The sequence below is a fragment of the Mus caroli genome, chromosome 6, assembly GCF_900094665.2.
Source record: "Mus caroli chromosome 6, CAROLI_EIJ_v1.1, whole genome shotgun sequence".
NCBI classification, from domain to species: Eukaryota; Metazoa; Chordata; class Mammalia; order Rodentia; family Muridae; genus Mus; species Mus caroli.
Window position 1 is genome coordinate 59494834 of NC_034575.1, and position 27471 is coordinate 59522304.

The 27471-nt window shown below is 37.0% G+C and overlaps 1 protein-coding gene across 1 annotated transcript in view; it reads left to right on the forward strand.

The window, feature by feature from the left end:
* Positions 1-27471, forward strand: part of Smarcad1 (SWI/SNF-related, matrix-associated actin-dependent regulator of chromatin, subfamily a, containing DEAD/H box 1) — a 58940-nt gene that overhangs the window by 16730 nt on the left and 14739 nt on the right. The window contains exons 4-10 of the mRNA XM_021164592.2: positions 910-1001; positions 5687-5788; positions 6845-6926; positions 8726-9114; positions 18506-18705; positions 24081-24171; positions 26508-26607. Of these exons, the coding sequence (XP_021020251.1) occupies positions 910-1001; positions 5687-5788; positions 6845-6926; positions 8726-9114; positions 18506-18705; positions 24081-24171; positions 26508-26607 (1056 nt within the window). The remainder of the gene's footprint in view (positions 1-909; positions 1002-5686; positions 5789-6844; positions 6927-8725; positions 9115-18505; positions 18706-24080; positions 24172-26507; positions 26608-27471) is intronic.

Here is a 27471-nt window from a genome sequence, read left to right on the forward strand (position 1 = left end):
TTAATGCTACTCCCAGAAGACTTAGGTTATTAAAAAAAAAAAAAAAAAAGTAGATTGTGCTGTTGGGCATGGTGGTACATGCCTTTAATCCTAGCACACAGGAGGCAGATCTCTGTGAGTTCAAGGCCAGCCTGGTCTATGAAGAGAGCTTTAGAACAGGACTTTTACCCAGAAAAACCCTGTCTCAATCCCCCAAAATCCCATCCCCCAAAGTAGATACTGAAAATTTGTTGTGTATACAGTAGCGATGAATTGTGAAATAAACCAGGAGGAAACATTAAGTATTTATACTGACATGATTGCTAGTCTGTAGAAAATCAGGAGTCATACTATCATGTTAGTCTATAGGAAATCAAGATTCAGTTTTCTCTTGGAACCATCACACTGTGAAGTTTTAAAGAACCTCAGAGCTGTCATGTATGTACTTGCTTTGAATAAGTGTACTTTATTATAGGTTAAAAACATCAAATATAGTACATTTTGTATCTTCATTTATAATTTGTGAAAAAACATTACCCCTTTGCAGGTTTTTTTATGGAAAAGAAGTGAAAAAGTTTATATAAGGCCTTGCATAAAGCTTAATATGCAGTAGATGCTTTTTTATTGGTATCAGTTATGCTGTTCTGATAGCTTTCACTTGATAAGTATCTTTTGAACAGTCATTGGTGAGTATTACTCTACTTGTCAGACAGAAGGAAGAATATTTAGCACCAGTAATATAATATTTTTTAAATGCAGTGTAAGATTGACTGTGGTGAGTCTTTCCTTTCCTTTAATCTACTTACATAGCTGTAGTATAATAGCCCCTCTGGCTGGCAGCTATATCCATACAGTACACCTTTACTTTTGGTTTGAATTGATTCTTGTTATTTCTGTGAGAAATCTGAGTGTGCTTCTCTGTTTTAAAAGGTGGTGGACCCAGGAAAAGAAAATTATCTTCTTCTTCTGAGGAGGATGAAGTTAATGATGATCAGTCTGTAAAAAAGCCACGAGGGGATCGTGTAAGTGACATTGTAATTGCTGCATCAGAACTAGACTGTGATGAGTGTGGGGCTAGCTTACCCTAACCCTAACCCTAACTAGTATGTTGAATGTGGGTTTCAAAAGTTAAGAACACTGGCTTCTCTTTCAGAAGACTTAGGTTCAATTCCAACCATGGATGTTCACAAACCTCAGTAATACTACTCCCAGAGGATCCAATGTCTTCTTCTGGCTTCAGTAGGCACTTCAACTGTATGCATGTGGTACATACATGCAGGTGAAAAACTCACTATAAACATAAATAAATTCTCAAAATAAAATAAAGGCTATGCTGAATGTTTGGATGTCAGACCTGAAAGTCCACCCAAGTGTCTCTCATCTCTTTTCCAGCTCCTAAGAGATTCTGTAATATAGTAGTTCTTTGTGCCATGCTAGTAATCTACTAGATGTTCTGTAAACCATGTTTAAAGTTTGTTGTTATTCATGTGGTCATAAATAACTGCCCATAGCTGTCAAATTTTTAATTCACTTTCCATCTTGATCAATGTCCCCTTGCTGGTCCTTCCCCTCTCTGAAATGGTAGAGCCCTCTCTCTCACCCCTCCCAGCCTATCCCCCTACTCTGGTACATCAAGTCTCTCCTTGGCTGGGTGCATCCTATTTCACTGAGGCCAGACAAGGCAGCCCAGTTAGGGGAACATATTCCAGAGATAGGCAACAGCTTTAGGGATAGTCCCCTGCTTATTGAGGGAAGCTATAAATACTGGTTGAAGAATTGTTACGGTTAGTACTTGGACAGCCCTAAGAAGCTAAACTCAGCCTACTGACCAAATGAAGACAGTAAAAACCTAAAAACTTGAATTACAAAGTGTTTGCATAATTCTTAGAACTCCTAAAGATAAACAACTGCTATAAAATAGCCCACCTGAAGAATTTTGCAGGTTGGGATTGTACAGCTCAGTTGGTGGAATGCATTTGTGTCAGCTTGAAAATTTAATCTTAATTATTACATAAAACTAAGTGTGGAGGTTTAGGTCTGTAATTTCAGTACTCAGAAAGAAATGACAGGATGACTAGAATATCAGGGTCACCCTCGGCCATATATTCAGTGTAAGAATCTCTAAAAATAAAAGGCATTGCAAGAGAAAAATGTGTCAATACAAGGTATAATAAATGGAGTTGAGACTATAGCTCAGTGGTAGAATGTTTGTTACTTTGTCCATAGCCCTTAGTTCTAGCCCTAGTACAACCAGAATCATAGCTAGAACACATACTTAACAGCAGCAGAAAGCATATATTCGTCCTGTGAATCATGAAGTATGGGACCACTGTGTAGTTTAAAAAGCTTGTGGATGGAAGGTATTTGTAATCCTATCATTTGAGAGGCTGAGGTAGGTTTTAGTTAAAACCTCAAGTTCGGAATAGAATAGCAGCTACAATTGGAATCGTTATCTTGGTTTATTTATGTTACTCTGAACAAATTCTCCAAAAACCCATCCAATTTTGCTGTGAGCCAAGGATGTGCATTACATTGGGCTGGGTTGATAATTTTATTCTCTGCAGTTACCTTAGGAACTGCAGATTGTGATCATTTTTTGAGTTAGAAGAGCAATTTTTGCGACTTACTTGGTTTTTCCTACATAGTGATTTACGGGCCTAATGTGTGCTTTCTGCCATTGATTAATATGTAGTCTAGCTAGTGCTAGAAAAACAACCCTAAGATTAAATCATAACTTCTGGGCCCGCTGAGAGAGAGTTTTTGGGTTCAGACTCACTAAAACCATTGGATATTTTCAGCAAACAGTGACTAGCTGATAGAAGCATGGGGTCCTAGAGGAAACAAAAACACAGGCAAGGCAGCCTTGCTTGCTGACTCTTTCATTTGTGCTCTCATACATTTCATTCCAAAAACTGGTCCAGACGTCTGCTTTTGGAGGGCTTTCATTGCTTTTAATTCAGTGTAAAAGTAGGGACTTTTCTGTGCCTGCTTTTGCTCTGAATATTTACTAAAAGCTGTAGGCATCGTAGCTGGACAGATTCTGAGCTATTCTGACCTGACAGTGTTGGTCTGGCCTACTTCCAGCCAGGTTGCTGTTACTTGCAAACTTCGTCTTAACTGGCCTCCTTCGTCATTCCTGTCCAGATGGTGACTCCCCTGGTCTCCACCTGAGACCTCTCTATCAAGGCATAGAAGTCCCACCTTTTCCTCTTCCACCAAGCAATAGGCTATTTAACTCTTTATTTGGCCAATCAGGTAATGGAGAACACCTTTTCCTCTCCCACTCAGCTATAGGCTATTTAGCTTTTTATTTGACCAATTAGGTCATGGAGAACAATGTTTTACAAAATACTGAGTCAGGCGATGCTTCATAATAATGACAGTACCAAAATTGGGACTGCCACCAGATCTCTGGGTATAGAAGTCATCATTTGAATAACAGTTGTTTACTTTTGGAGATGTGATCCAAACCAAGCTTTGTACATGCTAAGCTCTCACCCTACCGAGCTCCATATCCTACTTCATTGAGGAGAAATTCACATAGCATAAAATTAACTTCTTTTGTGTGTGTGTGTGTGTGTAGTTTTTCAAGACAGGGTTTCTCTGTATATCCCTGGCTGTCCTGGAACTCACTTTGTAGACCAGGCTGGCCTCGAACTCAGAAATCCACCTGCCTCTGCCTCCCGAGTGCTGGGATTAAAGGCATGTGCCATTACCCCCAGCAAATTAACTTTTTAGTATAGACAGTTTAATGCACTTAGGACATTCCCAGTGTTGTGCTTTCTGACCTTGCCTATCTAGCTCCAGATGTTTTCATTGGTCCATGATGGCAGGATGCACTCAGAAATAGGGCCTTATTTTTTCATTTCCACAGCCCATGTCAATCAGCAGTCTGCCTTCTCCATCTCTGGATTGTATACTCTAGATATTTCTTTTATAAATATAATTATGCAACCATTTTTGTGTCATCTTTGAAGGTTTATCCAAGCAATAACATGTTGTTTATATTTCTTGAATGCCTTATACTGTAGTAAGTCTAGGCTTACCTTGAACTTATGGTAGTCCTTGTACCTTAGCCTCCAGAGTGATGGAATTGAACTTTCTATTTAATGGCTATGCCACATTGCCCTCTCTCTCCTGCCATAGTTTGTTTTCTCATTCTTCATTGATAGATATTTGAAATATTTTTAAAGCAAAGGAAGAGTGAACTGAACTGTGGTACTAGAGAGCCTCTATCCCTACAGCACTTGGTAGGTGGAGCCAGGATAATCAGGAGTTCAGGGTCATCCTGACTGCAGTCCATGGCCAGTCAGCCTTTAGAGCTACTTGAGAAACCTATCTCAAGAGATTGTTCATTGATTTATAGCACATGCTGCTTTTTAGATATTCAAGTTTGGTTTCTAGTACCATGTTAGGTGGCTCAGAACAACTTTTAATTGCAGTTTACTGTACTGGAATTCCTTCTGTAGAACTGGCTGGCCTTGAACACAGAGATCCCACTTCTGCCTTCCAGGTGGTAGGATTAAAGGTCTATGCCACTACACCTAGCCTAATAAAATTCTTTGAACAGATGAACCAAGGGGGTCTGGGGAGATGGCTCAGTTGGCACAGCACTGATGGCATAAGCATGGGAACCTGAATTTTGATCCCTAGTATCCACATAAAAAGCTCTGTGCAATAGTATGCTTCTGTAAGCCCAGTCCCAGGAATCAGAGACAGGAATCTTGGAGCTTGTTATCCAGGCAGTTAAGCCAGTTGCTGAGCTCTAGGTTCAGTGAGGAGTACCTGTGTGAACGAAGGTCTAGGGTGTCTGAGGAGAACAGTGCTGTCACACTGCGGCCTCCATGTGCACATCAGCATTGCACCTATACACATACCCACCTAAACACAGACCCTCTAGTATGAGTGAGGATTGGAAATGTTTTGTAGCAAACACCTGTTTGGCCGCGTGGCTGTTGTTTATCTTTCATCTGTAATCTTTTGTTTTGTTTTGTTTTGTTTTGTTTTGAGACAAGAGTTTCTCTGTAGCCCTGGTTGTCCTGGAACTCACTATGTAGACCAGGCTGGCCTGAAGTCACACTCCAGAGTGCTGGGACCATGCCTGGCTTCTGTAATCTTTAAAGTGATTGTTAGAGATTCAATGCCCTCATGGATGCAATGTTCCATGGTCTTTGTTCTGTTTCTCAGATAATATGAATAAGTTTGAGTTCACTAATGCTAAGTGAAACTGGTGATATGAGTCTATTTTCTGAGGGTTTTGAAATATTTTCTCCAAATACTATATTTTTTCTTCTGCTCAAAAGTCTTATTACCTGTGATGCTTCCACATAGACTTGTAGCTCTGAAGCACACTGTATTATACCAACCCACTAAGTTACTTTTGGGCATGTAATCCTCTTCCTTTTGTTGTCAGTGCACATAGCTTGTTTTTATCTATAGTGTTGGTGACAACCCAGAGCCCTGTGCAGGTGAGGTACAAACATTCCCATAGGCTTTATGCCCCAGTGCTTCCATAGCACTTGGCTTGCCTGTGTTCTTATAGAGTGTCATCTTGTCCTCTGTGCCTGAGATAACAATCATGATTTCTTCTCTGGCTATTAAAAGAGAAGTGTAGCAGCTCTATTACTAGATAATATAAAGGAGAGTGGGGAAGACTTGATCTTATTTGTTTCCCTCTTTTCCTTTTCCCCTCCTCCCTGCCCCATAGGGAGAAGAATCAAATGAGTCTGCAGAAGCCAGCAGCAACTGGGAAAAGCAAGAAAGTATTGTGTTGAAATTGCAAAAGGAATTCCCAAATTTTGATAAACAGGTAAGAAGAGAATTGTTCAAATGTTTGTGTACTTAGATGTTTGTATTATAAAATGGTGGTTGAGTTAAACTGTGTGCAAATTTAAGGTGAGCTTTATATCTTTTGAATTATATACTCCGGTTAGTATTATATGAATATTTTAAACTACTTGCTAGTTACCTTAATTAGTTACTGTGCTTGCTAGTATTGGTGTCAGCATTATAAATGGCATCATAATAAACATCATCATAATAAAATTGTGAATCCATAAGTGTAAAAAGCTGTCCTGACCCCCTCCATCATGTCCACACTCTTGAACTTGGGTGTAAGAATTTTAAAGTATTACATTTTAGTGTCTTTAATGCTCCATAAAGATTGTCTTCCTTTCCAGTTACACAAAACTGTTCAGGGTCACTAATGACTCATGTAGCTTGCTCTCTCTTCCTCTCTCTCATTGCTGTGTATTTATTGAAGCATATACTTTTTTAACGTATGGGAAATGTTTACATTTTCATGGATGTGCTCAGGCTCATCTGAATTCCGGTGAACAATTCACAGTCTTGTTATACTCGTCCTTTACATGCATTACATCTGCATGTTTTCAGCTGGGGATAGAGCACATTTGCAACATATACACATAGGATCCACCCCAGAGATGTGTTAAGTTGCATATACTGAAGCATCCCTGTTATGCAAGCCCTAGAGGAATTGGGCAAGAAGAAAAAAGTCACATTCCTATCTCTGTTGAGCACTGTATTTTATGTGTAAGGTGAAGTTAAACAGGAAGGAGTTATAAAGTATCACTAGAACAGTGGCAGTACTGGAGGAGGTGGTACACACATTTAATCATAGCACTTGGAAGGCAGAGGATAGTGGATTCCTATGAGTTCAAGGCCAGCCTGGTCTATGTAGAGTTCAAGGTCAGACAATGCTATGTAGTGAGACCCTGTCTCAAAATAAAAACAAAGATAGTGATATAAATTCTTTATTTTTCAGTGATTACATTTTAAAAGAGTATAGCCATTTTTCTGTATCATTAACTTCATGTTTTTAACAGAAAAAATAACTCCCTTTCAGGAATTAAGAGAAGTGCTTAAAGAGCATGAGTGGATGTACACAGAAGCCTTGGAGTCTCTGAAAGTGTTTGCGGAAGATCAAGGTAACCAGTGATGGGCTCCTTCAGTCCCATGTCCTACTGCAGAAGAAAGCCTGCCAGCTCCTGACTTGAAAGTGATTCAAGAGCAATGTTGTAAAATGTTTTAAAGGATGAAGGCCCAAATATTTTGACTTGTTCTTCACCATAGTAATAGCCAAGACAGTACATAATGTTTTCTTCTTGTATGATCTTTTCTGATTCTGAAGACATTTAAATTCTCTTGTTCAGTTGTTTACATGGTGACATCTGTCACTCTAGGATGGATCTTACAGTTGCTTGCTTATTAGCCTGCACTTGCATGAATTTGGAAAAAACTAGCCTTAGGAACACAAGAGTGTCATCACTCTGGAGGGATAGTCTCCCAATCCATAATAGAGCTCTGAATTGCAGAGAATGGTAGAAGAGAGAGGTGGGGGGACACAAAGTTAGGTTGTACAGATTTAGAGATGCTTCTAACCAAAAATCAAATAGACGTAAGCATTTTATAATTATAAAGAGCTTTTAAAGTCCAGCACAGTGACATTGGTTTTAAAATTTTACTTAATTTATTCAATTATGTTTTTACATGGGCAGTGCATGAACATATAATAATTTAACTCTGACGGTTCTTTGAATAAATAGAAAATAAAAATTTTAAATAAAGCACACTCTTAACCTGTAGGTTTGTTCAGGGCCTACACTGATAATAAAAGTTAACTGGCACCCAATTTCTTTGTGTAAAGTGGCATGGTATTTGCATATGACCTATACACCATTTCCCATCGTCACCTTCAAGTCATCTTAAGATTACTTTTTTTTTTTTTGGTTTCTAGAGACAGGGTTTCTCTGTGTAGCCCTGGCTGTCCTGGAACTCACTCTGTAGACCAGGCTGGCCTCGAACTCAGAAATCCACCTGCCTCTGCCTCCTGAGTGCTGGGATTAAAGGCGTGCGCCACCACGCCCGGCTCATTTTAAGATTACTTACCACACCCGATAGGGAATAAATGCTGTGCAAGTTGTTCCTATCGCATGTAGGGAACAGGGATGGAAAAAAAATATGTTCAGTGTATATCCAGTTCCTTTTCTAATATATTTTTATATGGCTTGTTGGAGCCATCAGTTTGGAGCCCACAGACATAGGACAGGGCAAATGGTATATGTGTATCCATTATTAGTTCCTATTTTCTTATGAATATAATGTAAGAAAACTGTACCTTCATTCACAGGAAACGTAGAATTCAACTAAATAGAGAGCAGTGGCACTTTAAGTAAGGTTTTATATTTAAGTAATGTTAAAATGATGATAAGTTAGTTGTCACAGTGATAGGAAAAATGCTTTTATACTGCCTTGCCACTTCCGTCAGGCTGCAGTGAGGCCTGGGCTCCTTTGTTCTCTTTGGCAGTTGGTGCACATGCAGCTGCTGTCTGTATCCTCAGGAGGCTTGCTTAGAAAGCACATTTATGTTTTTCTTTTTTTCTTTTTCTTTTTTTTTTTTTTGGTTTTTCGAGACAGGGTTTCTCTGTGTAGCCCTGGCTGTCCTAGAACTCAGGTTGCACATTTATGTTTAAAAGGGAGTTGCCATTTACTTTTGAAAAGTCATTCTAGCTTATTGATAGCTTTAAATTCTGTTTTATATTATTCTTAATGTGTGTTTTATATTACTCTTAATGTGTGTTCAGATTTGACAGGAAGTTGTGGTTGAATTCAGTATTCACAAGGAAAATGTAATGTTTACATAATCTTTCTATTTATCATCTTATGTTTTATATTTAATTTATATATTTCTAAGTTAGCTACAACTTTTTTACTTTTTTGTACACAGATGTGCAGTGTGCTTCACAAAGTGAAGCTACAAATGGAAAAGAAGTTGCAAGGAATCAAAATTATTCTAAAAATGCAACTAAAATAAAAATGAAACAGAAAATTTCCATGAAACCACAAAATGGCTTTAACAAGAAACGTAAGAAAAATGTATTTAATCCTAAGAAAGCCGTAGAGGACTCTGAGTATGATTCAGGTTCTGATGCTGGGAGCTCACTGGATGAGGACTACAGCAGTTGTGAAGAAGTGATGGAAGACGGCTATAAAGGCAAAATTCTTCACTTCCTTCAAGTTTCTTCAATTGCTGAGCTGACTTTGATTCCTAAGTGTTCTCAGAAAAAGGCTCAGAAAATAACAGAACTCCGGCCCTTTAATAATTGGGAAGCTCTGGTAAGGCATGTGTGTATGTGTGTAAGTGTGTGTGTGTGTGTGTGTGTGTCTGTATCTGTGTCTGTGTGTTTTAATTTATATTACCGTTTATAGTCAGATTGTCTTCAGCCCAGGGAAGCATAGATGGGTGGCCTTCTCCTGTGTAGAGTCAAACATTACTTTCATTGTAAGCCAATAGTATTTCAAATAGTGTCATATGACCTAATTTTGAATGAATTAAGGGGTGATTTTCCTGAAAAAACCCAAGCTGATTGGCTGGGAATGCTGTCACTCATCCTTTTGCATAGAAACTTGGTTCATTTCACTGCAGAAGAAGAAATTAGAGCTTACTTTTGAGAAGGAGTTGTTTGCTAGCCAGTTCTGATCTGTTACTGCTGAGACACCATGCAGAAGGCAAGAATGTGGCAGATATTTGACTACAACTGCTTGCAGAGCAGTAGCAGCGGCCAGACGCGTTCCATGGCCCACATGCCAGCCTGAGTGCTTTATGCTTCCCCACAAAGAGGCAGGTGTTTATTTTCTTTTTCTTCTAAATGTGACAGCTCAGTTTCTAACATGTTTCTCCTGGTTAAACAACGTGGCCATTTGATGGAGTGTAGCAAGCTGCAGCATTTTTAATTGGAAAAATAGCAAAGTTGTGGAAGCATAGAATTCAAGTGTAGGCGAAAGAAAGGCATGAGCTCTGTCTGGTGAGTACACTTTGCACGATCATTTTCTGGTGTTTGACTTCCTGTGAATGAGTTTTATCTAAAATATCTGCTTTTTGAGTTTTCTAAATCTCAATATTTATCAAATATTATTCCTATGAATATGCTTTTCCGTTTTAGATTTTTCAACTTTCTTGGAAATGTGGGGCTTTATTCATGGCTTGTGTTTAGGCCCTCCAAGCAAAGCAATATGGATGGTTATGTACAGCTTGGAGAGAGGAGGTGGCTCCTGCAGCTTTGTGGAGGTTTCGGAGTTTTAGTTCTTGTGCTGTGGAGTGTAGATGCATGCATTCGTGACTAATATTGTACCTATAACAAACCTAAATGAGCATGAATGACCTCGATAAATGTCTTAGAGTGTTGATGAGGGTGGTCTTTGCACAACAATTTTCAAAAGCATTTAAAAAATTAAAGTATCTCAGCATATAGAAAATACTAGTCCAGCAGAACTTGAAGGAAAAAAAAGAAGAAAAAAAATACATGTAACCAGATTTAAAACCTTTCGTTTTGCCCCAAGCGCATGCTTTTCTAGAGAACATCTGTCAAAGCAGATCCTTTCAAAACTTGTTTGGCTTCGCCTGAGTGATTATTTGTTGAGGTATTTGCTGAAGGGCTTTCTGTTTCTTCTTTTCTCCTGTTTTATTTTTCCTTTAATCTTTAATGGTCTCTTGTGTTATTATGGGGTTGGGTTGCTCAGGCTTGTTAGGATTTTAATGTATTTAATAAGGGATGCAGTTATCTGTACTAGTTTGTGTAGTCACTGTAACTACTTGCCCAGATAGCTTATAATAAAAGCAGATTATACAGTTTTACCAAGGTTTATGTGCCAGATGTTTTAAAAAAATCTTCAGCAACTTAACATGGACAAGACATATTTCCTTAATTAATTGGCAGAGTTTATATCAGTCGTGACATGAATTTGGAGATTATGCATTACTTACTAAGTCTCCTGACTTCTTTTTCCTTCAAGAAATTGAACATAAAGACCATATTGTTTGTCCTAGCCAACTCATCTTAATGTTGAACATTTTAAGAAGTAGTGAAAAAGTATCTTAAAAGTAGACGAATTATTTCACTGAGTACAGTGTTTTGTTATCCCAAGCAAAGTGTATGAATAAACTATTGCAAAATTGATAATTAGACAAGTAAATCTCTAAGCCTAAAACTTTAACTTCCTTAGACATTTTTTGCTTCTACTTTCTAGGAGCCAGCATTTTGAGTGTGATTGAATTATAAGTAATTTAATATATTAGTGAAATTATTAACAAAACAATATATATATTTCTACAAAAGCTATATAACTTACTGCCCTTTTTTTTATTAATAATGTGATAATATATTCAATGTTAAAACAAACAATAGCAAAAATACCCCTTTGCTGCACTCAGAAATTACTGTGAGATTTGAAGTTTTTTTTTTTTTTTAAGATTTATTTATTTATTATATGTAAGTACACTGTAGCTGTCTTCAGACACTCCAGAAGAGGGCGCCAGATCTCGTTGCGGATGGTTGTGAGCCACCATGTGGTTGCTGGGATTTGAACTCTGGACCTTTGGAAGAGCAGTCGGGTGCTCTTACCCACTGAGCCATCTCACCAGCCCCGAGATTTGAAGTTTTAATTGTGTTACACAGAGCTAAATGAAATTACAAGATATTACAGATTTAGGACAGCATTCTTAAACTTTGCAATTCCTAAAGTGGTTGTTGAAGTTTAGTTTTAAAGATTGCCTAACAGTGTATGAGTAAATGTAAATTCATAAATATTTGATCAAAAATGCAGCTTGAATGTAAAAAGCTTAGTCACACCTTTAACCAGACTTTGAAACAGTTGTAGATTATTGGCTTTCCTTAAAGCTTTAGATAACTAATATAATATAAATCTGATTCATATAATGTATATGAATACATTCACATAATGTATTTGCATAATATTAACCATTTTAATTCTAAGTCCTGAGGTTGCAGTTTTCTGTATTGCTCTTATTTTCTTTCCTGAGGATTTTTCTCCCTCCTCCTTTTTCTTAAGTTAAAATGTTTTCAATTTAATCACCTTCATTTTATTTGAGGAAAAAAAATGGTTATTTAAAAGATGTGAATTTAGAAGATTTATGTTTGTAGCTTTATTCACTTGTTTCTTTGTCCTTGTATTGTGATTTCAATAATGTTAGATTTTTTTTTGTTTTTTATTTTTTACCCATAGTTTTTTTAAATAGTAATACTTTATATGCTAATTGTAAGTAAACTACAACGTTAACTATAGCATCCTTTGCAGTGTAGCAAGCCAAAAATGTTATTAGTTGAAAATTCAGTTTTGTTAAAGTAGGGAAAATGGAATTTTTATTGGCAAAGTTCATAATTGATGGTATTAGTTCACCAACTACTTGCTGAATGTTGGTCTTTCTAACCTAGTATCAGAGAGGATGGGGTACTATTGTGTTCATGTTGTGTTTTTAATTGCACTTTTATATGCTAATTAGAGCATTATTTATGGAAGGTATAGCTCAGTTGTCATAGGGCTTTCCCAGCGCACATGAAGCCCATGGTTCAATCCACAACACCAAATAAATCAAGCACGGTGACACACACCTGTAATCACTGCACTTGGGAGCTAGGAACAGGAGAATCAGAACGTCTCGGCTCCCTTTGGCCACAGGACAAATTTTAGGCCCTATTAGGGTAGGCTACAGGAGATTCTGTCTTAAAGAAAATAAAACATACTTCATTAAAAAGCATGTGTATTTATACTGCTCAGTGTAGTATTTACGAATAGGTTGCTTCATAAATATTTACCTACCATCTTTAGATTCCTATCTCTTTTAGTGTTCAGATTAAATGAGGTATTAACATTGCCCCAGCAGGCACAGCTTCTGTCTAGTGCTTTGTTCTGCCAGGGCTGCTTTGTCTTCTAGTGATTTGCAGAACTGGTGCCTGTCTTCACTTTGTTTAACCCTATCAAATGCCTGTCTTCATTTCATCTTAAACACTGAAATGGTTCTTTCTGTTTTCTTTTTCTTTTGTTTGTTTATTTCTGTTTTTTGGTTTTTGTCTTTTTTTCTGAGATAGGGTTTCTCGGTTCGATCTGGCTGTCCTGGAACTCACTTTGTTGACCAGGTTAGCTTGGAACTCAAAGAGATCAACCAGCCTCTGCCTCCCAAGTCCTGGGATTAAAGGTGCATGTCAGTACACCTGACTATGATTATTTCTTTCTTTGAGATAGAGGGGTTTCATTGTCTTTTAAGATTACTGTACTGGGTGTTGTTTTAATTTACACAAGTTTGATAAACAACTTCTTCTCCTCTTCTCCTTCTTCTTAATATAGATATTTAATGTATGTGAGTACACTGTAGCTGTCTTCAGACACTCTAGAAAAGGGCATTGGATCCCATTACAGATGGTTGTGAGCCACCATGTGGTTGCTGGGGATTGAACTCAGGACCTCTAGAAGTGCAGTCAGTACTCTTAACCACTGAGCCATCTCTCTAGCCCTTTGATAAACTTCTTAAGAAAATTACAAATGGATTCTGAGTAGTTTGCCATATACATATAGCTGCTGCCAGCTATGTGTAATAACAAGTAAAACTGTCCTGGAGCTGTTTCTTGATTAGGAATTACATAACTTTAGAAATTTACCTTTAAACAATTTTGTCCTCTTAAAAAATACAAAAGCATTTGTTTTGCAAGAGTGACACATTGTGGCAGGAGAGAGGTACTTCATTTCCAGGGTCTACTGGTCCCATCTCTTTTCAGTACAGGCAGGGTCTTGAACTCAAAGTGCTTGCTCTACTTCAGGGATGTCCCCACCTACAGATTCAGCCTTTCAGAGAAGAAAGTTCTTGGGATACTACTTGAGTTTTTAGAGATGGTAATCAGTGGCATGTTGATAGTCTTTTTGCATGTAGCTATCCAGTAAGTAGGAATTTTTATGTTTTCTTTATTCTCCCTAAATATAAATACTGTTTTTAAGTTGATTTTGTATGTGTAAAAGTGAAGCACTGTAGGAACTAAAAATGTAGTTTATACAAAATTCCACCAAAGATACCCACCACTTAAAATGGTTTCAGCACCATCTACTTATTGATACATTTTATGCTGTGTAAGCAAGATTCTATTTTCTATGCTTATCTGTGACCTGAGGTTTATAGGCTGACCTTGTCCTGCTTATGCTTGGATTTAAAATCTCTCATAATTGTTTGATGTTTCTTTTGCTCTTTGTGCAACTTTTCTGTGTTATAATTAAAACGTGGCTTTGTTTTTCTTATTTTCATACTCAGGACTAGAGTTAAGCACCTCACTCCAAGAATTACAGCCACCTTTATAGTACAACAATTTAACCACAGAGTTTTGGTGCTTAACAATATTCCTTTTTAAAAAAAGGATATTTACTTGAACATTTACTTAAATATTTTTTGTTTAATTAATTTTTTCTGTATATGGGCATTTTGCCTGCATATATATTTGTTTACCATATGTTTGCTAGGTGCCACAAAGGCTGGAAGATGAGGGTGTTGTATTCCCTGAAGCTGGAGTTACAACTAGGACCTCACCTTGCTGGTGCTGGGAATTAAGCCTGGGCCCTTTGGAAGAATAGCCAATGAGTGCTCGGAATTGCTGCTCCATCTCTTGAATCCCTTCTATTTTACTTTTTAAAGGCAAGAATGTGTTTGCCTAGTGTGGTATCAAGCTCACGATTCTTTTGTTTTGGCCTCCTGACAGCTGGGATTGAAAGTATGTATAGGTCTTATGTAGCCCATTTTGGCCTTCACTCATTGTATAGTAGAAAATGGCCTTAAACTCTTGATCCTTCTGCCTCTATCTCCCAAGTGCTAGATTTACAAGCATGTGCCACAGGATCTTTTATTAAGAATTTTTTGGTAAATCTTAGAACTTACCAGGCATAATGTGTTTTGTGTTCCAAGTATTCACAGTGTCCTTTTAAAACAGGAAATCTTTTCTTATCCTTTTTTGACTTAAAACCTTTCAATTGCTTTAAAGTGTTCATAACGAACTCATCAGAATGGTCCTTCTGTCCTTTCCCACTTTTCTTGTTGAAATAATCTTGTGTTCTTCTAAGCTGTGACATTTTGATCTTATGGTTAAAACAGTTCTTTATTACATCTGAAAAGACTTTCTAGGTTTTAGCATTCTGCTTGTGATACAGGCCTGTGAAATTCTATCCTTTCTTTTTAACAATTAGAATGTCTTTGCTAATAACAGTAAACTATGTAAAGGAGAGACTGTTTCTATATAGCAGATACTTTTACCAATTAGACAGTCATATTCACTAGAGTACAAAACAAACAAAACTCTAATTTATATAATAAAGTTGGCTAAAGAAAAAAAATAGCAATTTACAGAAGTGGTATCACTTCACTGAAAAAATATTACTTGTTTTGAGCTTTAAAAAAATATTTTTCTTTGTGCATGCATGCATGTCTGTGTGTTTTTATGTAATTGTGTATGGGTGCCTGCAGAGGTCAGAAGCATACTTGGGAGCTAGAGTTATAGGTGATTGTAACTTAACCTGATGTGGGTGTTGAGAACCAAACGTGACCTATGCAAAAGCAGTAAGTACTCTTAGCTCAGAGCCATCTCTCCTGCTCTTGGTTTCAGGTTTTAAGGTACTTGAGAGAGGATCTGTTAACATTGAAAACAAAGCAGAAACTTTGGATTTTCTCCAGCTTCATAACATAAATGTTATGGATTCAGAATTGGATTTAATGAATTGTTGAGTAAGATGTACCTTGTAATTTTTGCTCACAAAGTTATTTGTGTTCTTTTTTGATTTCTGGTTAATTTTGGTGTTTTTTTCTCATGCAAACTTCCAACAAACTGCCCAGTAGATATGAGATGAGAATTTTTGTTCTATAATTTTTTATTTCATTTAAAATTTGATATTTTAATGAAATTAATAAAAACTCTCTATGCCTCCTGATTATGGGTAATTTTCCCCTAAACTTAACCAAGAGGGCAAGGGGTTACCTAATGATTGAATATTTTCCCTGTAGAAACATAATACACAAACATCAGTATTTCTGACATTGCAGAGACATCTCAGTGATTAAGCTCTTCTAGAGGATTGAAATTTGATTTCTAGTGTTCATATGAGAGCTAACAAATATCTCTAACTAGTCCTGGAGTATTCATCTTTTGGCCTCTGTGGGCACTACATATAAGCAGTACACATACATGAAAGCAAAACACTCACATAAATAGATGAAATTCCTTTAAAGTGAAAGACAAGTATATCAGTGTTTCATAGTTCCGTTTTGTAATATGTTGGGCATGGTGGCACATGCTTTTAATGCCTCTACTGGGGAGCCAGAGTTAGGCTGATCTCTTCAAGGCACACAAGGTCTATATAGTGAGTTCTAGACCAGCCAGCTATATATTGTGAGAGACTTGTCTTTTTTTTTTTTTTAAAGGTCATTTGACTTCTTTTTTTTTTTTTTTAAGATTTATTTATTTATTATATGTAAGTACACTGTAGCTGTCCTCAGATACTCCAGAAGAGGGCATTAGATTTCGTTAAGGATGGTTGTGAGCCACCATGTGGTTGCTGGGATTTGAACTCGGGACCTTCGGAAGAGCAGTAGGCGCTCTTAACCACTGAGCCATCTCGCCAGCCCGAGACTTGTCTTATAAACAACAAAAATCCTATAGAATAGAGAAATGGTTTCCTACCAATCTACTCTTAGTATAAAAATGAAAATGTATTTTGTTACAAATTGGATTTTTTGTTTTACAAAAAACCTATTTCAGAAGTGTTGAATTTCTATTGTGTATGTTTCTCATTATAGTTATAGAAACTCCATAATCACAAGGATGATTTTTCTTGTAACTTGGAAGCATATCATAAATATTATATGATGATGTGAATCAAAATCACCCATCTTTATTCTAGCAGATGGCTGTCTGTTAGCTTCCTTGCTTCAGTTATGTAGGGAATTTCTTTTTTCTCAGTGGGCTGCCAAGTGATTACTTAGCCTTTGCATAAGAATATTTGGACTTTGTTCTTTAGGGTATAGGTTTTTTCTTATTCAACGTCTCTTTTTGAAAACATTCTTTTAAAGTTTCACACACAATCATTTACACAGGTGCTATAATTATAGTTTTTTTTTTTTTTTTTTTTTCCCTCGTGACAGGGTATTCTGTGTAGTTCTGGCTGTCCTGGAACTCATTCTGTAGACCAGGCTGGCCTCAAACTCAGAAATCCACCTGCCTCTGCCTCCCAAGTGCTGGGATCAAAGGTGTGTGCCTCCACTGCCTGGCTGATACCTTTTTTTTTTTTTTTAAATCTGTAGGGTTGTACTCTGATACGTCTTCCGGTTATTCTTAATATTCAGTAGTCACAGAAAGTGACAGAAATGGAAGTGAGTTTAGCCCTACAGTCTATTTTGCTCTATTGTGTATACTAATGGGTGAAGCTAAGCTTTTAGGGGGAAAATAGGTAGATAGGAAATGTTGTGGTGAGTTTTTACTTTGTGCCCTTGGGTGGGCTGCACTGTTTCATCTTTGGATCTGTGGATGAAAGACACACACATTAGCTTATTTCCAATATGCTTTTAGCTCATGGCTGGTCACTTCTAAGCCTCCCGAGGCTAGCATGCTTTCCCTTTACCCCTAACTCAGTACCTTCTAAATAGCCTTACCTTTGCTGCCCTGTTACCCTTGGAGGCCCATTGGTCTCTGCTGCCCAAAATGCTTCTGAGCAGCCTTTCTGAGGACCACTTTCTCTTTATACAAAATACAAATATATATATATATATATATATATATATATATATATATATACACACACACACACATAATACAAAATTATATATTTTGGCTGATATTCCTTTTGAAGCTCTAATTCTGATCCGTCTCTCTCCCCCCCTGGTCATGGCAATCTTCTCTTTCACTCTTAGCCTGCACAACTCTAAGGTCTTGCCCTGTCTCCCCTTTCCCAGCCATTGACTGCTGGCATCTATATTGATCAGTAAAAACCAACTGGGGACAAGTATCTTCTGTGACAGTACTAGCAGATTTCCGATTAAATCAAAACATCAGAACCATTCCTGTACAAGGAAATATGAAAACTTAATATAAGGAAACATATGCTGTCAGTATCAATAAACTTTATAATAAATGTGAGTTTATGTATTTCTGTGTGAAAAGACGTTGTTTGAAGTGGCAGTATGTCAGTGTAGCACATAAGAATTCAAATGTGGGGCTGGTGAGATGGCTCAGTGGGTAAGAGCACCCGACTGCTCTTCCGAAGGTCCAGAGTTCAAATCCCAGCAACCACATGGTGGCTCATAACCATCCGTAACGAGATCTGGCGCCCTCTTCTGGAGTGTCTGAAGACAGCTACAGTGTACTTACATATAATAAATAAATCTTAAAAAAAAACAAAAACAAACAAACAAAGGAATTCAAATGTGGACATGAAAAGCCAGTTCAGTCAGCACTTCTTGATGGCTTTACAAACTTCTCTCCCGTCAAAGAAAGAATTTGGATTTGGCTGCCCAGTATGGTTGTGCACTCCTGCCACCCACTGTTTGGAAGCAGAGGTGAGAAGGTTACAGTTCTGAGGGGAGTCCGAGTCATGGCACAAAACCTTTAATTATTAATCAACTAGAAAGGAACTTACATTCTGACTGCTAGATTTGAACTGTTAAACTATTTTTCTTTTTATGCCACAGTTTACAAAGATGTCTAAAATCAATGGCCTATCTGAAGATTTGATATGGAATTGCAAAACGGTAATTCAAGAAAGGGACGTAGTTATAAGACTTATGAACAAATGTGAGGACATTTCAAATAAACTGACCAAACAAGTCACGATGCTCACCGGGAACGGAGGCGGATGGAACAGAGAGCAGCCCTCCCTTCTAAACCAAAGGTATCACTCACTCATTACAGCTATTTCGATCTTATTTGTCTAAAGTATCTGAACTTTTATTTGCATTGTGGTTAGGGAAACCAAACGTGATTCAGTAACTAAGGTTAGAAGAAAATTCTCCAAGGTTCTCAAGTGACAAACAGGGATATGCCAGTATATTTTCATTGATCCCTTCCCCGGCAGGGGATTTTATTCTAGTGTATTGTTATGCGGCCTTATATAATCTTTATCTTCCTTATCCGGTAACAGATAGCTTTATGTGTATCCACTGAGGCTAATAAGAATGGTTTTAGTCATGCTGTGTAAACTGACAATTTTGTTCTTCGTGTTTTTTAAAGCACTTTGAGAAGTCTTCTTGGGGTTAGAAACAATTTAAGAGGACACAGCAGACCACAACTGTACACAGTTTGTTTTCTAGGTGCTACTTATTAAAATACCTTGCCACAAGCCCTGGCAAAAACTAAATATGCACAACCATCTAACCATCAGTAAATGGTCAAGTGGCATTTTGTAGTTGTGCATTCTTCACATGGTGTTGGAGGATTGTAGTAAGAGAAAGTACATTTTTAATTTCTTTTAATAATTTTCTTAGTTTTAAGTAGTTTGGAAATATAAACCTGTTCAGATTACTTCCTTTTCAGGAAATACATTCAGTTGCTCAATTTGGTATTTGCTTGTTTTTCATTTGTTTCTGTTTTTTGTTTTGTTTTGTTTTGTTTTGTTTTGGTTTTGTTTTTGAGATGGGCTTCTTGTACATACATAGCCTTAGCTGGCTTAGTGCTCACTGTGAAGTCTAGTCTGGTCTCAAACTAATGGCAATTCTCCTCACTCATATACCAAGTGCTAAGTTTGTAGTTGTACTCCATGGAACCACCACACTTGGCTGTAATACTTTTTGTAGAGCAAAACAATAAAAATATCCCATGTCCCTAAAAATCAAGGACTAGTTGGAATAGATTGTGAAAAAAATACAGCATGCAGTGTTTATGCAATTGTAAATGCTTATTAGAGCCAGGCATACTGCCCCACCCCTGGAATCCCAGCAGGGTGGCCAAGACAGGAGGATCATCCCCAGTTTGAGGCCAGCTTGGGCTACATTGTGAATTGCAAGCTTGGGCCACAGGGTGATTAAAAAACAAACAACAACAAAAACAACAAAAAAACTTGTCTTACAGAGAGGGAGGTTTGTTTAGAATATTTCTACTTTTTTGATGTTGAAAATATTTCTTACAGTTTTTTATTTTGTTTTTGTATTTTAGCACTAGGGTTTGGATTATCTTAGTTATGTCTGGTATTTTTCTTAATGATCAAAGCATATTTGCTGATGATCATTGTGTTAATAGTTCAAAATCATAGTATGAAGCAAAGAGAAAAAGATATGATTATTGGCCTTTAATAGTAAGCTCGAATCTTTTCTGTGCCCTTCTAGGGTGCTATGTGGTGGTGTAGGGAAACGTGATGCAGCTCCCACAAAAGAAGCAAGCCCTTTGTGTGTTGCATAGACAGAACTATGTCAGCAAGTTCTCCTAAGTGTAGTTGGAGCTGCTGCTGCTGCTTGTTCTTCAGCGTGGACGTGGGGAGTTCTTCACTCTGCCAGACTTTCCCAGTTGAGTCCACTTTATCATAACTCGGAGTTTAAAAATGAGTACTTTACTGCATCACTTAAAAACTCTCAACCCACATTCATAAATTTCTCTTCTAAGTAGTGTGGTCAGGTAATAATCTCCTTTCCCTTAGAGCAAGGTTTTTAAGACATATTTTAATTATAAATGTTAATGTGTTTCTTCATGGCATTTTTTATTTTAATGAAATACTTAATGAGAAATGAAGTTGTAAGTTCTCCTTAGAGCAGAGTCTGAGTTGTAGCCCCGATTCACTTGGTGGACTGGCCAGCCTTGTCAGCTGCCAATGTAGAAAAATGTGTAGATGATCATTGCCTTACAGAGGTAAACACTGTCCAGACAATAACTGCCATACTCACTTGTATCTTTTTATACATACACATACACTCCATCCATAACACTTGACTCTTTCTCTCAACAGAGCAGAACCTTTGTGGCAAATACACTTGCAAGCAGTTAGTGCTAGGTGTTTTGTTTACCATGGCCAATTGTTGTTCATTTTAATAGGAGAAAATTTTCCTTTGGAGGTACAGACATCTCAGAACTTCCTGTTAGAAATTAAATATCAAAATTGGGGAGATGGCTCAGCTGTTATGAGTGCTGCTGTTTTTACAGGACTTGAGCTCAGTCCCTAGCACTCACATCAGGCAGCACACAAATGACTACAGATCCATCTAGCTCCCAAGGTTTGATGCCCTCGTTTACCTCTGTGGCATTGGAATACTCTAGTCCTCCCATACATATAGTAATAAAAACCAATCCTTAAAAAAATAAAATTTGTCACGTGTACTTAAACCATTACATATTCATACTCATTATTTCAAAATGTTAAACTTGCTTAAGGTTCAAATGTACTGATGTAAGGAACTAGTGGCATTAAATTTTTTTTTTTTTTTTTTTTTTTTTGGTTTTTCGAGACAGGGTTTCTCTGTTTAGCCCTGGCTGTCCTGGAACTCACTTTGTAGACCAGGCTGGCCTCGAACTCAGAAATCCGCCTGCCTCTGCCTCCCGAGTGCTGGGATTAAAGGCGTGAGCCACCACGCCCGGCCGTGGCATTAAATTTGAGCTTAATTAGTTCAAATTTTAGAATAAGTGTTGGACAGTATATCCTGTGTTAGTTTTCATGTTTTTTCTTACTATACTTATAACTATCTCTAAGACTTTAGTAGTTGATAGGGAATTGCTAAATTTTAACTCTTCTCATTGAGAAGGTTTCTAACTTACTCAGCATACAGTAGGTTGTCTTCCTTTTCCAAGAGAAACTCATGAAGTCCTTGTTTGACAGGAGGGGTTTTGTCCTGGTTTTAAGCAGGAATTCAGACCTTTGGCAAACGATCTGGTGACAGTGCAAATAGTTTAACTTGAATACTTGAATCTATTGAAATAACTAATAACATTTGAGGAGCCATGGCACTCTTAGAAGACATGAACTTTGATGGGATGACATCTAGGCTTTGTGTGGAACATTTCAAACAAGCTTCCTCCAGCTCCACACTTTTGCTTTTCACACTCATTAGGTACAGTCCTGGGAGCTCTGTCTCTCTCCTTTCTTTCACTCCTTTGAAAATCATACTGAAACTAGCTTTTCTTAAAATAAATACGTCATTTCACACTGAAGAAATCATAATGACTGGGAGGATTCTCTTTTTTTCCCCCGCAGAAAAGCACCCTCCAAATAATCCATTACTTTTCTTTTATGGTCCCAGAAGATCATGTAGTAGTATTTCCCCAGTGGAAGGTAGGAGAACCTCCAGCCTAGAGATGTTTGTTAGATTGCACATTAGAGTTCTGAACACTTTCTACATTCTTATAAGTAAATGGATGGTTGGTCTTCACATATGTAATTGTTAAAATTCTTAGGAAATTGTCAAAATAAGTGGAAGGGAAGTTTGAATATATAACACCTTCTAGAGAAAGAATATAGCCTGCCTATTGAAATAATTTGTCATATTAGTTTCTTCATTTGTCTTTTTCTGTTTCTTTATTTGTTTAGTTAGTACTGGTGATTTTACTCAGAGCTTTATGCATGCTAGGCAGGCACTCTTTTAACAATGAAGCCATTATCCCTATATAAATTGGTAAGGACTCAAAAGTAATGGAGAAATAGGTTTTGACTTGACCATGGGCTAGAGCAGCAAAAGCTTTAGGGTTTTGCTATTTTGTGGGTAAAGGGTAGGCTTTGGGGCAGGGGAGTAGCTTAGCCCTTAAGAGCATGTGCTGCTTTTGCAGAAAACCTGTGTGCAGTTTCCAGCATATGGAGCAGCTCCTCATCACCTATAACTTGATTTCTGGTCAATATCGGTACGAGGAATATGTCGTGCAAAGACATACATACAGGCAAGCACCTGTGTACACATAAAAATAATTTTTATTTTTTTCAAGGTGGCCTTTAGAGTAGATCTGATTGAATATGAGGGCCTTGGGAAAGTTTTCACGTTTCTGGAGGCAATGGTGCTGCATCCGTACATCATTGCCTCTGTAGGAGCATAGACATTACATTGGTAAATAGTATTCTTTCTTATTGTAAGGAGGGCATGTACTTTGATGACTTTAGAAATGTGGACAATGTTTTTCTTCCCTGTATTGTTACTTTTAGTGAGAAACATTTTTTGTGAAAGGCTGAATGAAGCATAGACTCTTGTTTAAGGTGAAGGGCTTTCCAACCCCACCTCACTGGATAAAGATGTTTTGGTTTCAGAATTTAACCCCATAGTCACTTATATGCTACATACAGCTTATGTCCAGACTTCTTTTCTGTGTACAGACTAATGTATGTAGAGGGAACTAAGAAGGCATAGTAAAAGGTGGAGAATGTTATAGGCTTCCACATTGATGTATGGTGAGTGCTGTCTTTCTGAGTATGAGAATAAGCTTTGGATTTAGAATAACTTCCCAAGTTAAAACCTGAGACTTGATATTTTGTAGTTTTATAGCCCCAGGGTCTCATATTTTATCTGAAAAAAAAATGACAATAGCTACTTTATAGCATTCTTAAAAGGTTAATAAGGTTAGTAAAGATATATGAAAAACGACATGAATTCTTTATATAGATTTTCATTAAAATCACTGCTAAGAAAATTAGCCACCTAAAACATTTGGAAAACATTTTCATCCACTATAACTCTAATATAAACAAAGTTATTCCTAGGATTAATTTTTTTATGCATCTCTAATTTAAAAAGTTAGAAAATGCTTGTATCTTACTTTGATATTCATCAATGCTTAGCAAATTTATATATGTAAATATATGCATGTGCACACATACATTACTCTAGAACTAAACAAAGCCATTATTACGCAACCTGGCAGAAGAACAAATTATGTTTGTGGGTTTAGTTCTAAAACTTGTAATTTCCTTACCATGCTAAAAGTCTAGTCAATATAATCTATTTTTCTAGACTAAATATCACTTTAAATAGTACATTATCGTATTTAATCTGATCATTTGTAGAATTCAATAAAAATTTTGATATGACCCAATATAAAAGTGTTTTATGTAATTTGTACTGCTAAAAGAAGTAAACGACAAACATTGAGTAAATATTTATGAGATTTTAAAAATTTTTATGGATTGTGTTTTACTTTTTATAAATGTACATAGCTTGTAAGAGTCAGGTTAAAAGGTAAGGCTCATCTAGATAGTTTTGGATTTATTTTTTGTATGTATGTTCATTATAATCCAAATGTCAGAAATTAGAATAGAAAATTAATAAAACAAGTATAAATCTGTGATATTTGTTGTTTCTTCATCAGTTTGTCACTCAAGCCCTATCAGAAGGTTGGATTGAATTGGCTGGCGTTGGTGCATAAGCATGGACTTAATGGCATTTTGGCAGATGAAATGGTAAGTGTTCACCATTAATAGAATTTGTAATTCAACATGGCATAAAAAGATATATTGCTATTTAAGACATTAAGGCATCTTCCCTTGCTGGTGTTTTGCTTTCTTGTGTTTTTTTTTTTTTTTTTTTTTTTTTTTTTTTTTTTTTTTTTGTTGTTGTTGTTCTTCTTCTTTGGTTGGCTGGTTTGTTTTGTGAAGTTACCAAAGCCGGAACATGTTAGGCAAGCATCCTGCCACCGAGCAGGACATTGGAGTTTCACTGAACCCGTTACAGTAGCTCACACTTTCTTTTACCTTTTTTTATGTTTATTGCTTTAGTTTTAGTCCTAGTCCTCCACAACTGAAAGAAGTTTTATCTTTCTGGTTATGATTATATATCAATGTAAATGTTACAAAAGTATCAGCAAAGTCATTTCAATGTTTGAGTTAATTTTTCCCCCAAATTACATTTACTTTAGGTACTTTAGCTCATGAAGCTTGTTGCAGCCATTAGTCCAGGTATTGTCATATATGAACTTCACTGTTAGTCTGATGTGACCTCACCCTTTCTTCAACTCTACTTGTAAAAAGTATTTATTGAGCATGAGTTAAATGCTGCCTGTATTGCCTGTAGCACTTGGGAGACAAAGGCTGGAGGATTCAGGTTTGAAGCCAGTCTGGGCTACATGCAAACCCTACCACAAAAAGTCAAGCCAACCAAAGAAAAGGCTGTATTCAGTGAGTAACAAAAATGAACAATCATAATAATACTGTTCCTGCATAGTTCTACTGTCACTTTATACTTACTAAAATAAAGATGCTATTTATTCAATATAAAACTAATATCTGTGGCATGTCAGAATGCTTACAAATAATGTGCAGCGTGACAGTGTATAACTGAACTGGGAATCAGACCTGAGCTTGGTTGTCAACCTTGCCTTTCACAGGCTATCAGATTCTTGCTAGATGGCATAATTTTTCAGAACTAATATGAATAAAAATATTTAATTTCTATACTCTAAGATTATATTGGTGTCAAAAAGAATATGTGATGTCATTTTTGTTATGTAAAGCATAAACTTGTAAATTTGTCAGAACGAAAATAACATGGCTATACCTCACAAGTTTGTTTCCCATAGCTAGTCCAAGATAGAGGTGCTAGCAGGTTTGGTATCTTTTTGAGGCCTCCTCCTCCTTTTTTACTTTTTGAAAATTTATTTATTCACTTTACATCTAGCTCATTACTCCCCTCCCAGTCACTCCCCTCCTCTAACCCTTCCCCTCCTTCCTCTTGTGAGTGGGTAGGCCCCCTCAAGATATCCCCCTACCCTGGAGCCTCTTCTTACCTTGCAAGCAAGGGATGTTTGTGTGTTCAGATATCATTGCCTCTTTGTACCTCTGGTCTCTCCCTAAAAGGTCATTAGCTTGACTGGGTTAAGACACCACCTTCCTGACTGCATTTACCCTGAATCTCTTCTTATGGCCAGTTGAATGAATACTGTATCTTTGAGTGTTAGCACTCCAGCATATATATTTTGAGGGAAGAACAAGAACACATTCAGTCCATAATGTTGGCAGTACGTTGCTCTCTTATTGCTAGTTCAGTGTTTTGCTTTGGTTTTGTTTTGAAGTAGGATTTTATACTATTCCCCAAGCCAGCCTAGAACTTTCTGTACTGTAGCCCAAGCTGTTCCCAAATTGGCATAGATCATTCCTCCGTCAGCCTCTGAGTTGGCTGGGATCACAGATATGAACCACCAAGCTTCGCTCTGAGTCTCAGTTCTGACACCCATCACTAGAGGCTGATGACCTTAGGCCACTATGAGCAGTGTTGTTCATACTGTTCTGTCTGGCTCATTCAGCATGATGCTGCTGGGATTCATCTGCTACTACGATATCAGAGGTTTGTTTTTGATTGCCGTGTGACATGGTCTTCTTATCCTTAAGAGTGCAATTGCAGAGTAATAGAGTTGGGTAATGTTTTTCTATATTTATGAAACAGTCCTCAGTCCATCTAGGCCACATTAAGTCCTGGGCCTATATAAGTAATAATGAGAAGTAGGCACTTTCTATGCAATGCAAAATTCTTCACTATTAATGTATGTCATGTATAAACCAACTGTTAAGATCCATCATCCATGCTGTTCATTAAAATAACTTTATAGAGCCACTTGCAGATTCTACTCAAAACTTTTTTGAACTTCATAGAAATTCTTCTTAGAAATAGAAAGTGGATTATGGAAAATGGAAAATTTTAATCCTGCCAAGAAATGTTCCCTTTTCTTTTGCACTTTCAAGTATTTGTTTATTTTCATTCATTTTAAAATTTCATATATTGTCTTTTAAACTTTTAATTTTAGGGCCTAGGAAAAACCATTCAAGCCATTGCATTCCTGGCATACCTCTTTCAAGAGGGTAATAAAGGGCCTCATTTGATTGTTGTTCCAGCCTCCACCATAGGTTTGTAATCCGGGGACAGCTGTTTCTGTGTTTTGGAATGTTTTATATTGATGTGCATGTGTGGTGATGAATATTAACTTTTTGGCATATTTTCTCTTTTTTTTGAAAATGGTACATGTCTGTGTGGTTTGGTCGCATTGGCAATATTTTCCAAGAACCTGAGATGATATTTTGGTTTCATAGTACTTATAAATTACTTTTTAAGAGTTAAAGGAGCTGGGTGTGTCAACATACACCTGTAATATTAAATACTTAGAAGGTAGAGTCAGAAGGATCAGGGGTTCAAAGTCATCTTCATATGTGTGTTGAGTTTGGTGTCAGCCTCGGTTACATGAGGTCTGTGCTGGGGAAAAATATAGCCAAATGCAAAAAGAAACAGAAAACAGTATGGTATAATTTGGTGGGATAGGGGTTGAGAGGATGTCTTACTGTGTGGCACCTATCCATGTTTTTTATAAATTCTTGGACTTGGGTGATCCTCCTGCCTCAGATTCTGAATAGCTGGTACTGCTAACCCACCCAACATTCTTTTTAAAAAAGATTTTATTTATTATATATACAGTGTTCTGTCTGTATGTATGCCTTGCAGGCCAAAAGAGGGCACCAGATCTAATTATAGAAGGTTATAAGCCACCATGTGGTTGCTGGGAATTGAACTCAGGACCTCTGGAAGAGTAGCCAGTGTTCTTAACTTCTGCACCAACTCTCTAGCCCTACTCTGCCCAACTTTAAAACATTATTTGGATTTAAAAGTATGTAATTTAATTCTTGCTTAATCATTTATCAGTCTTTATGAATTAATGTACAAGTTGGTGTGAGAGAGTTTTGTCCATATAAGTATAAAATAAAGACCATCTCTTCCTA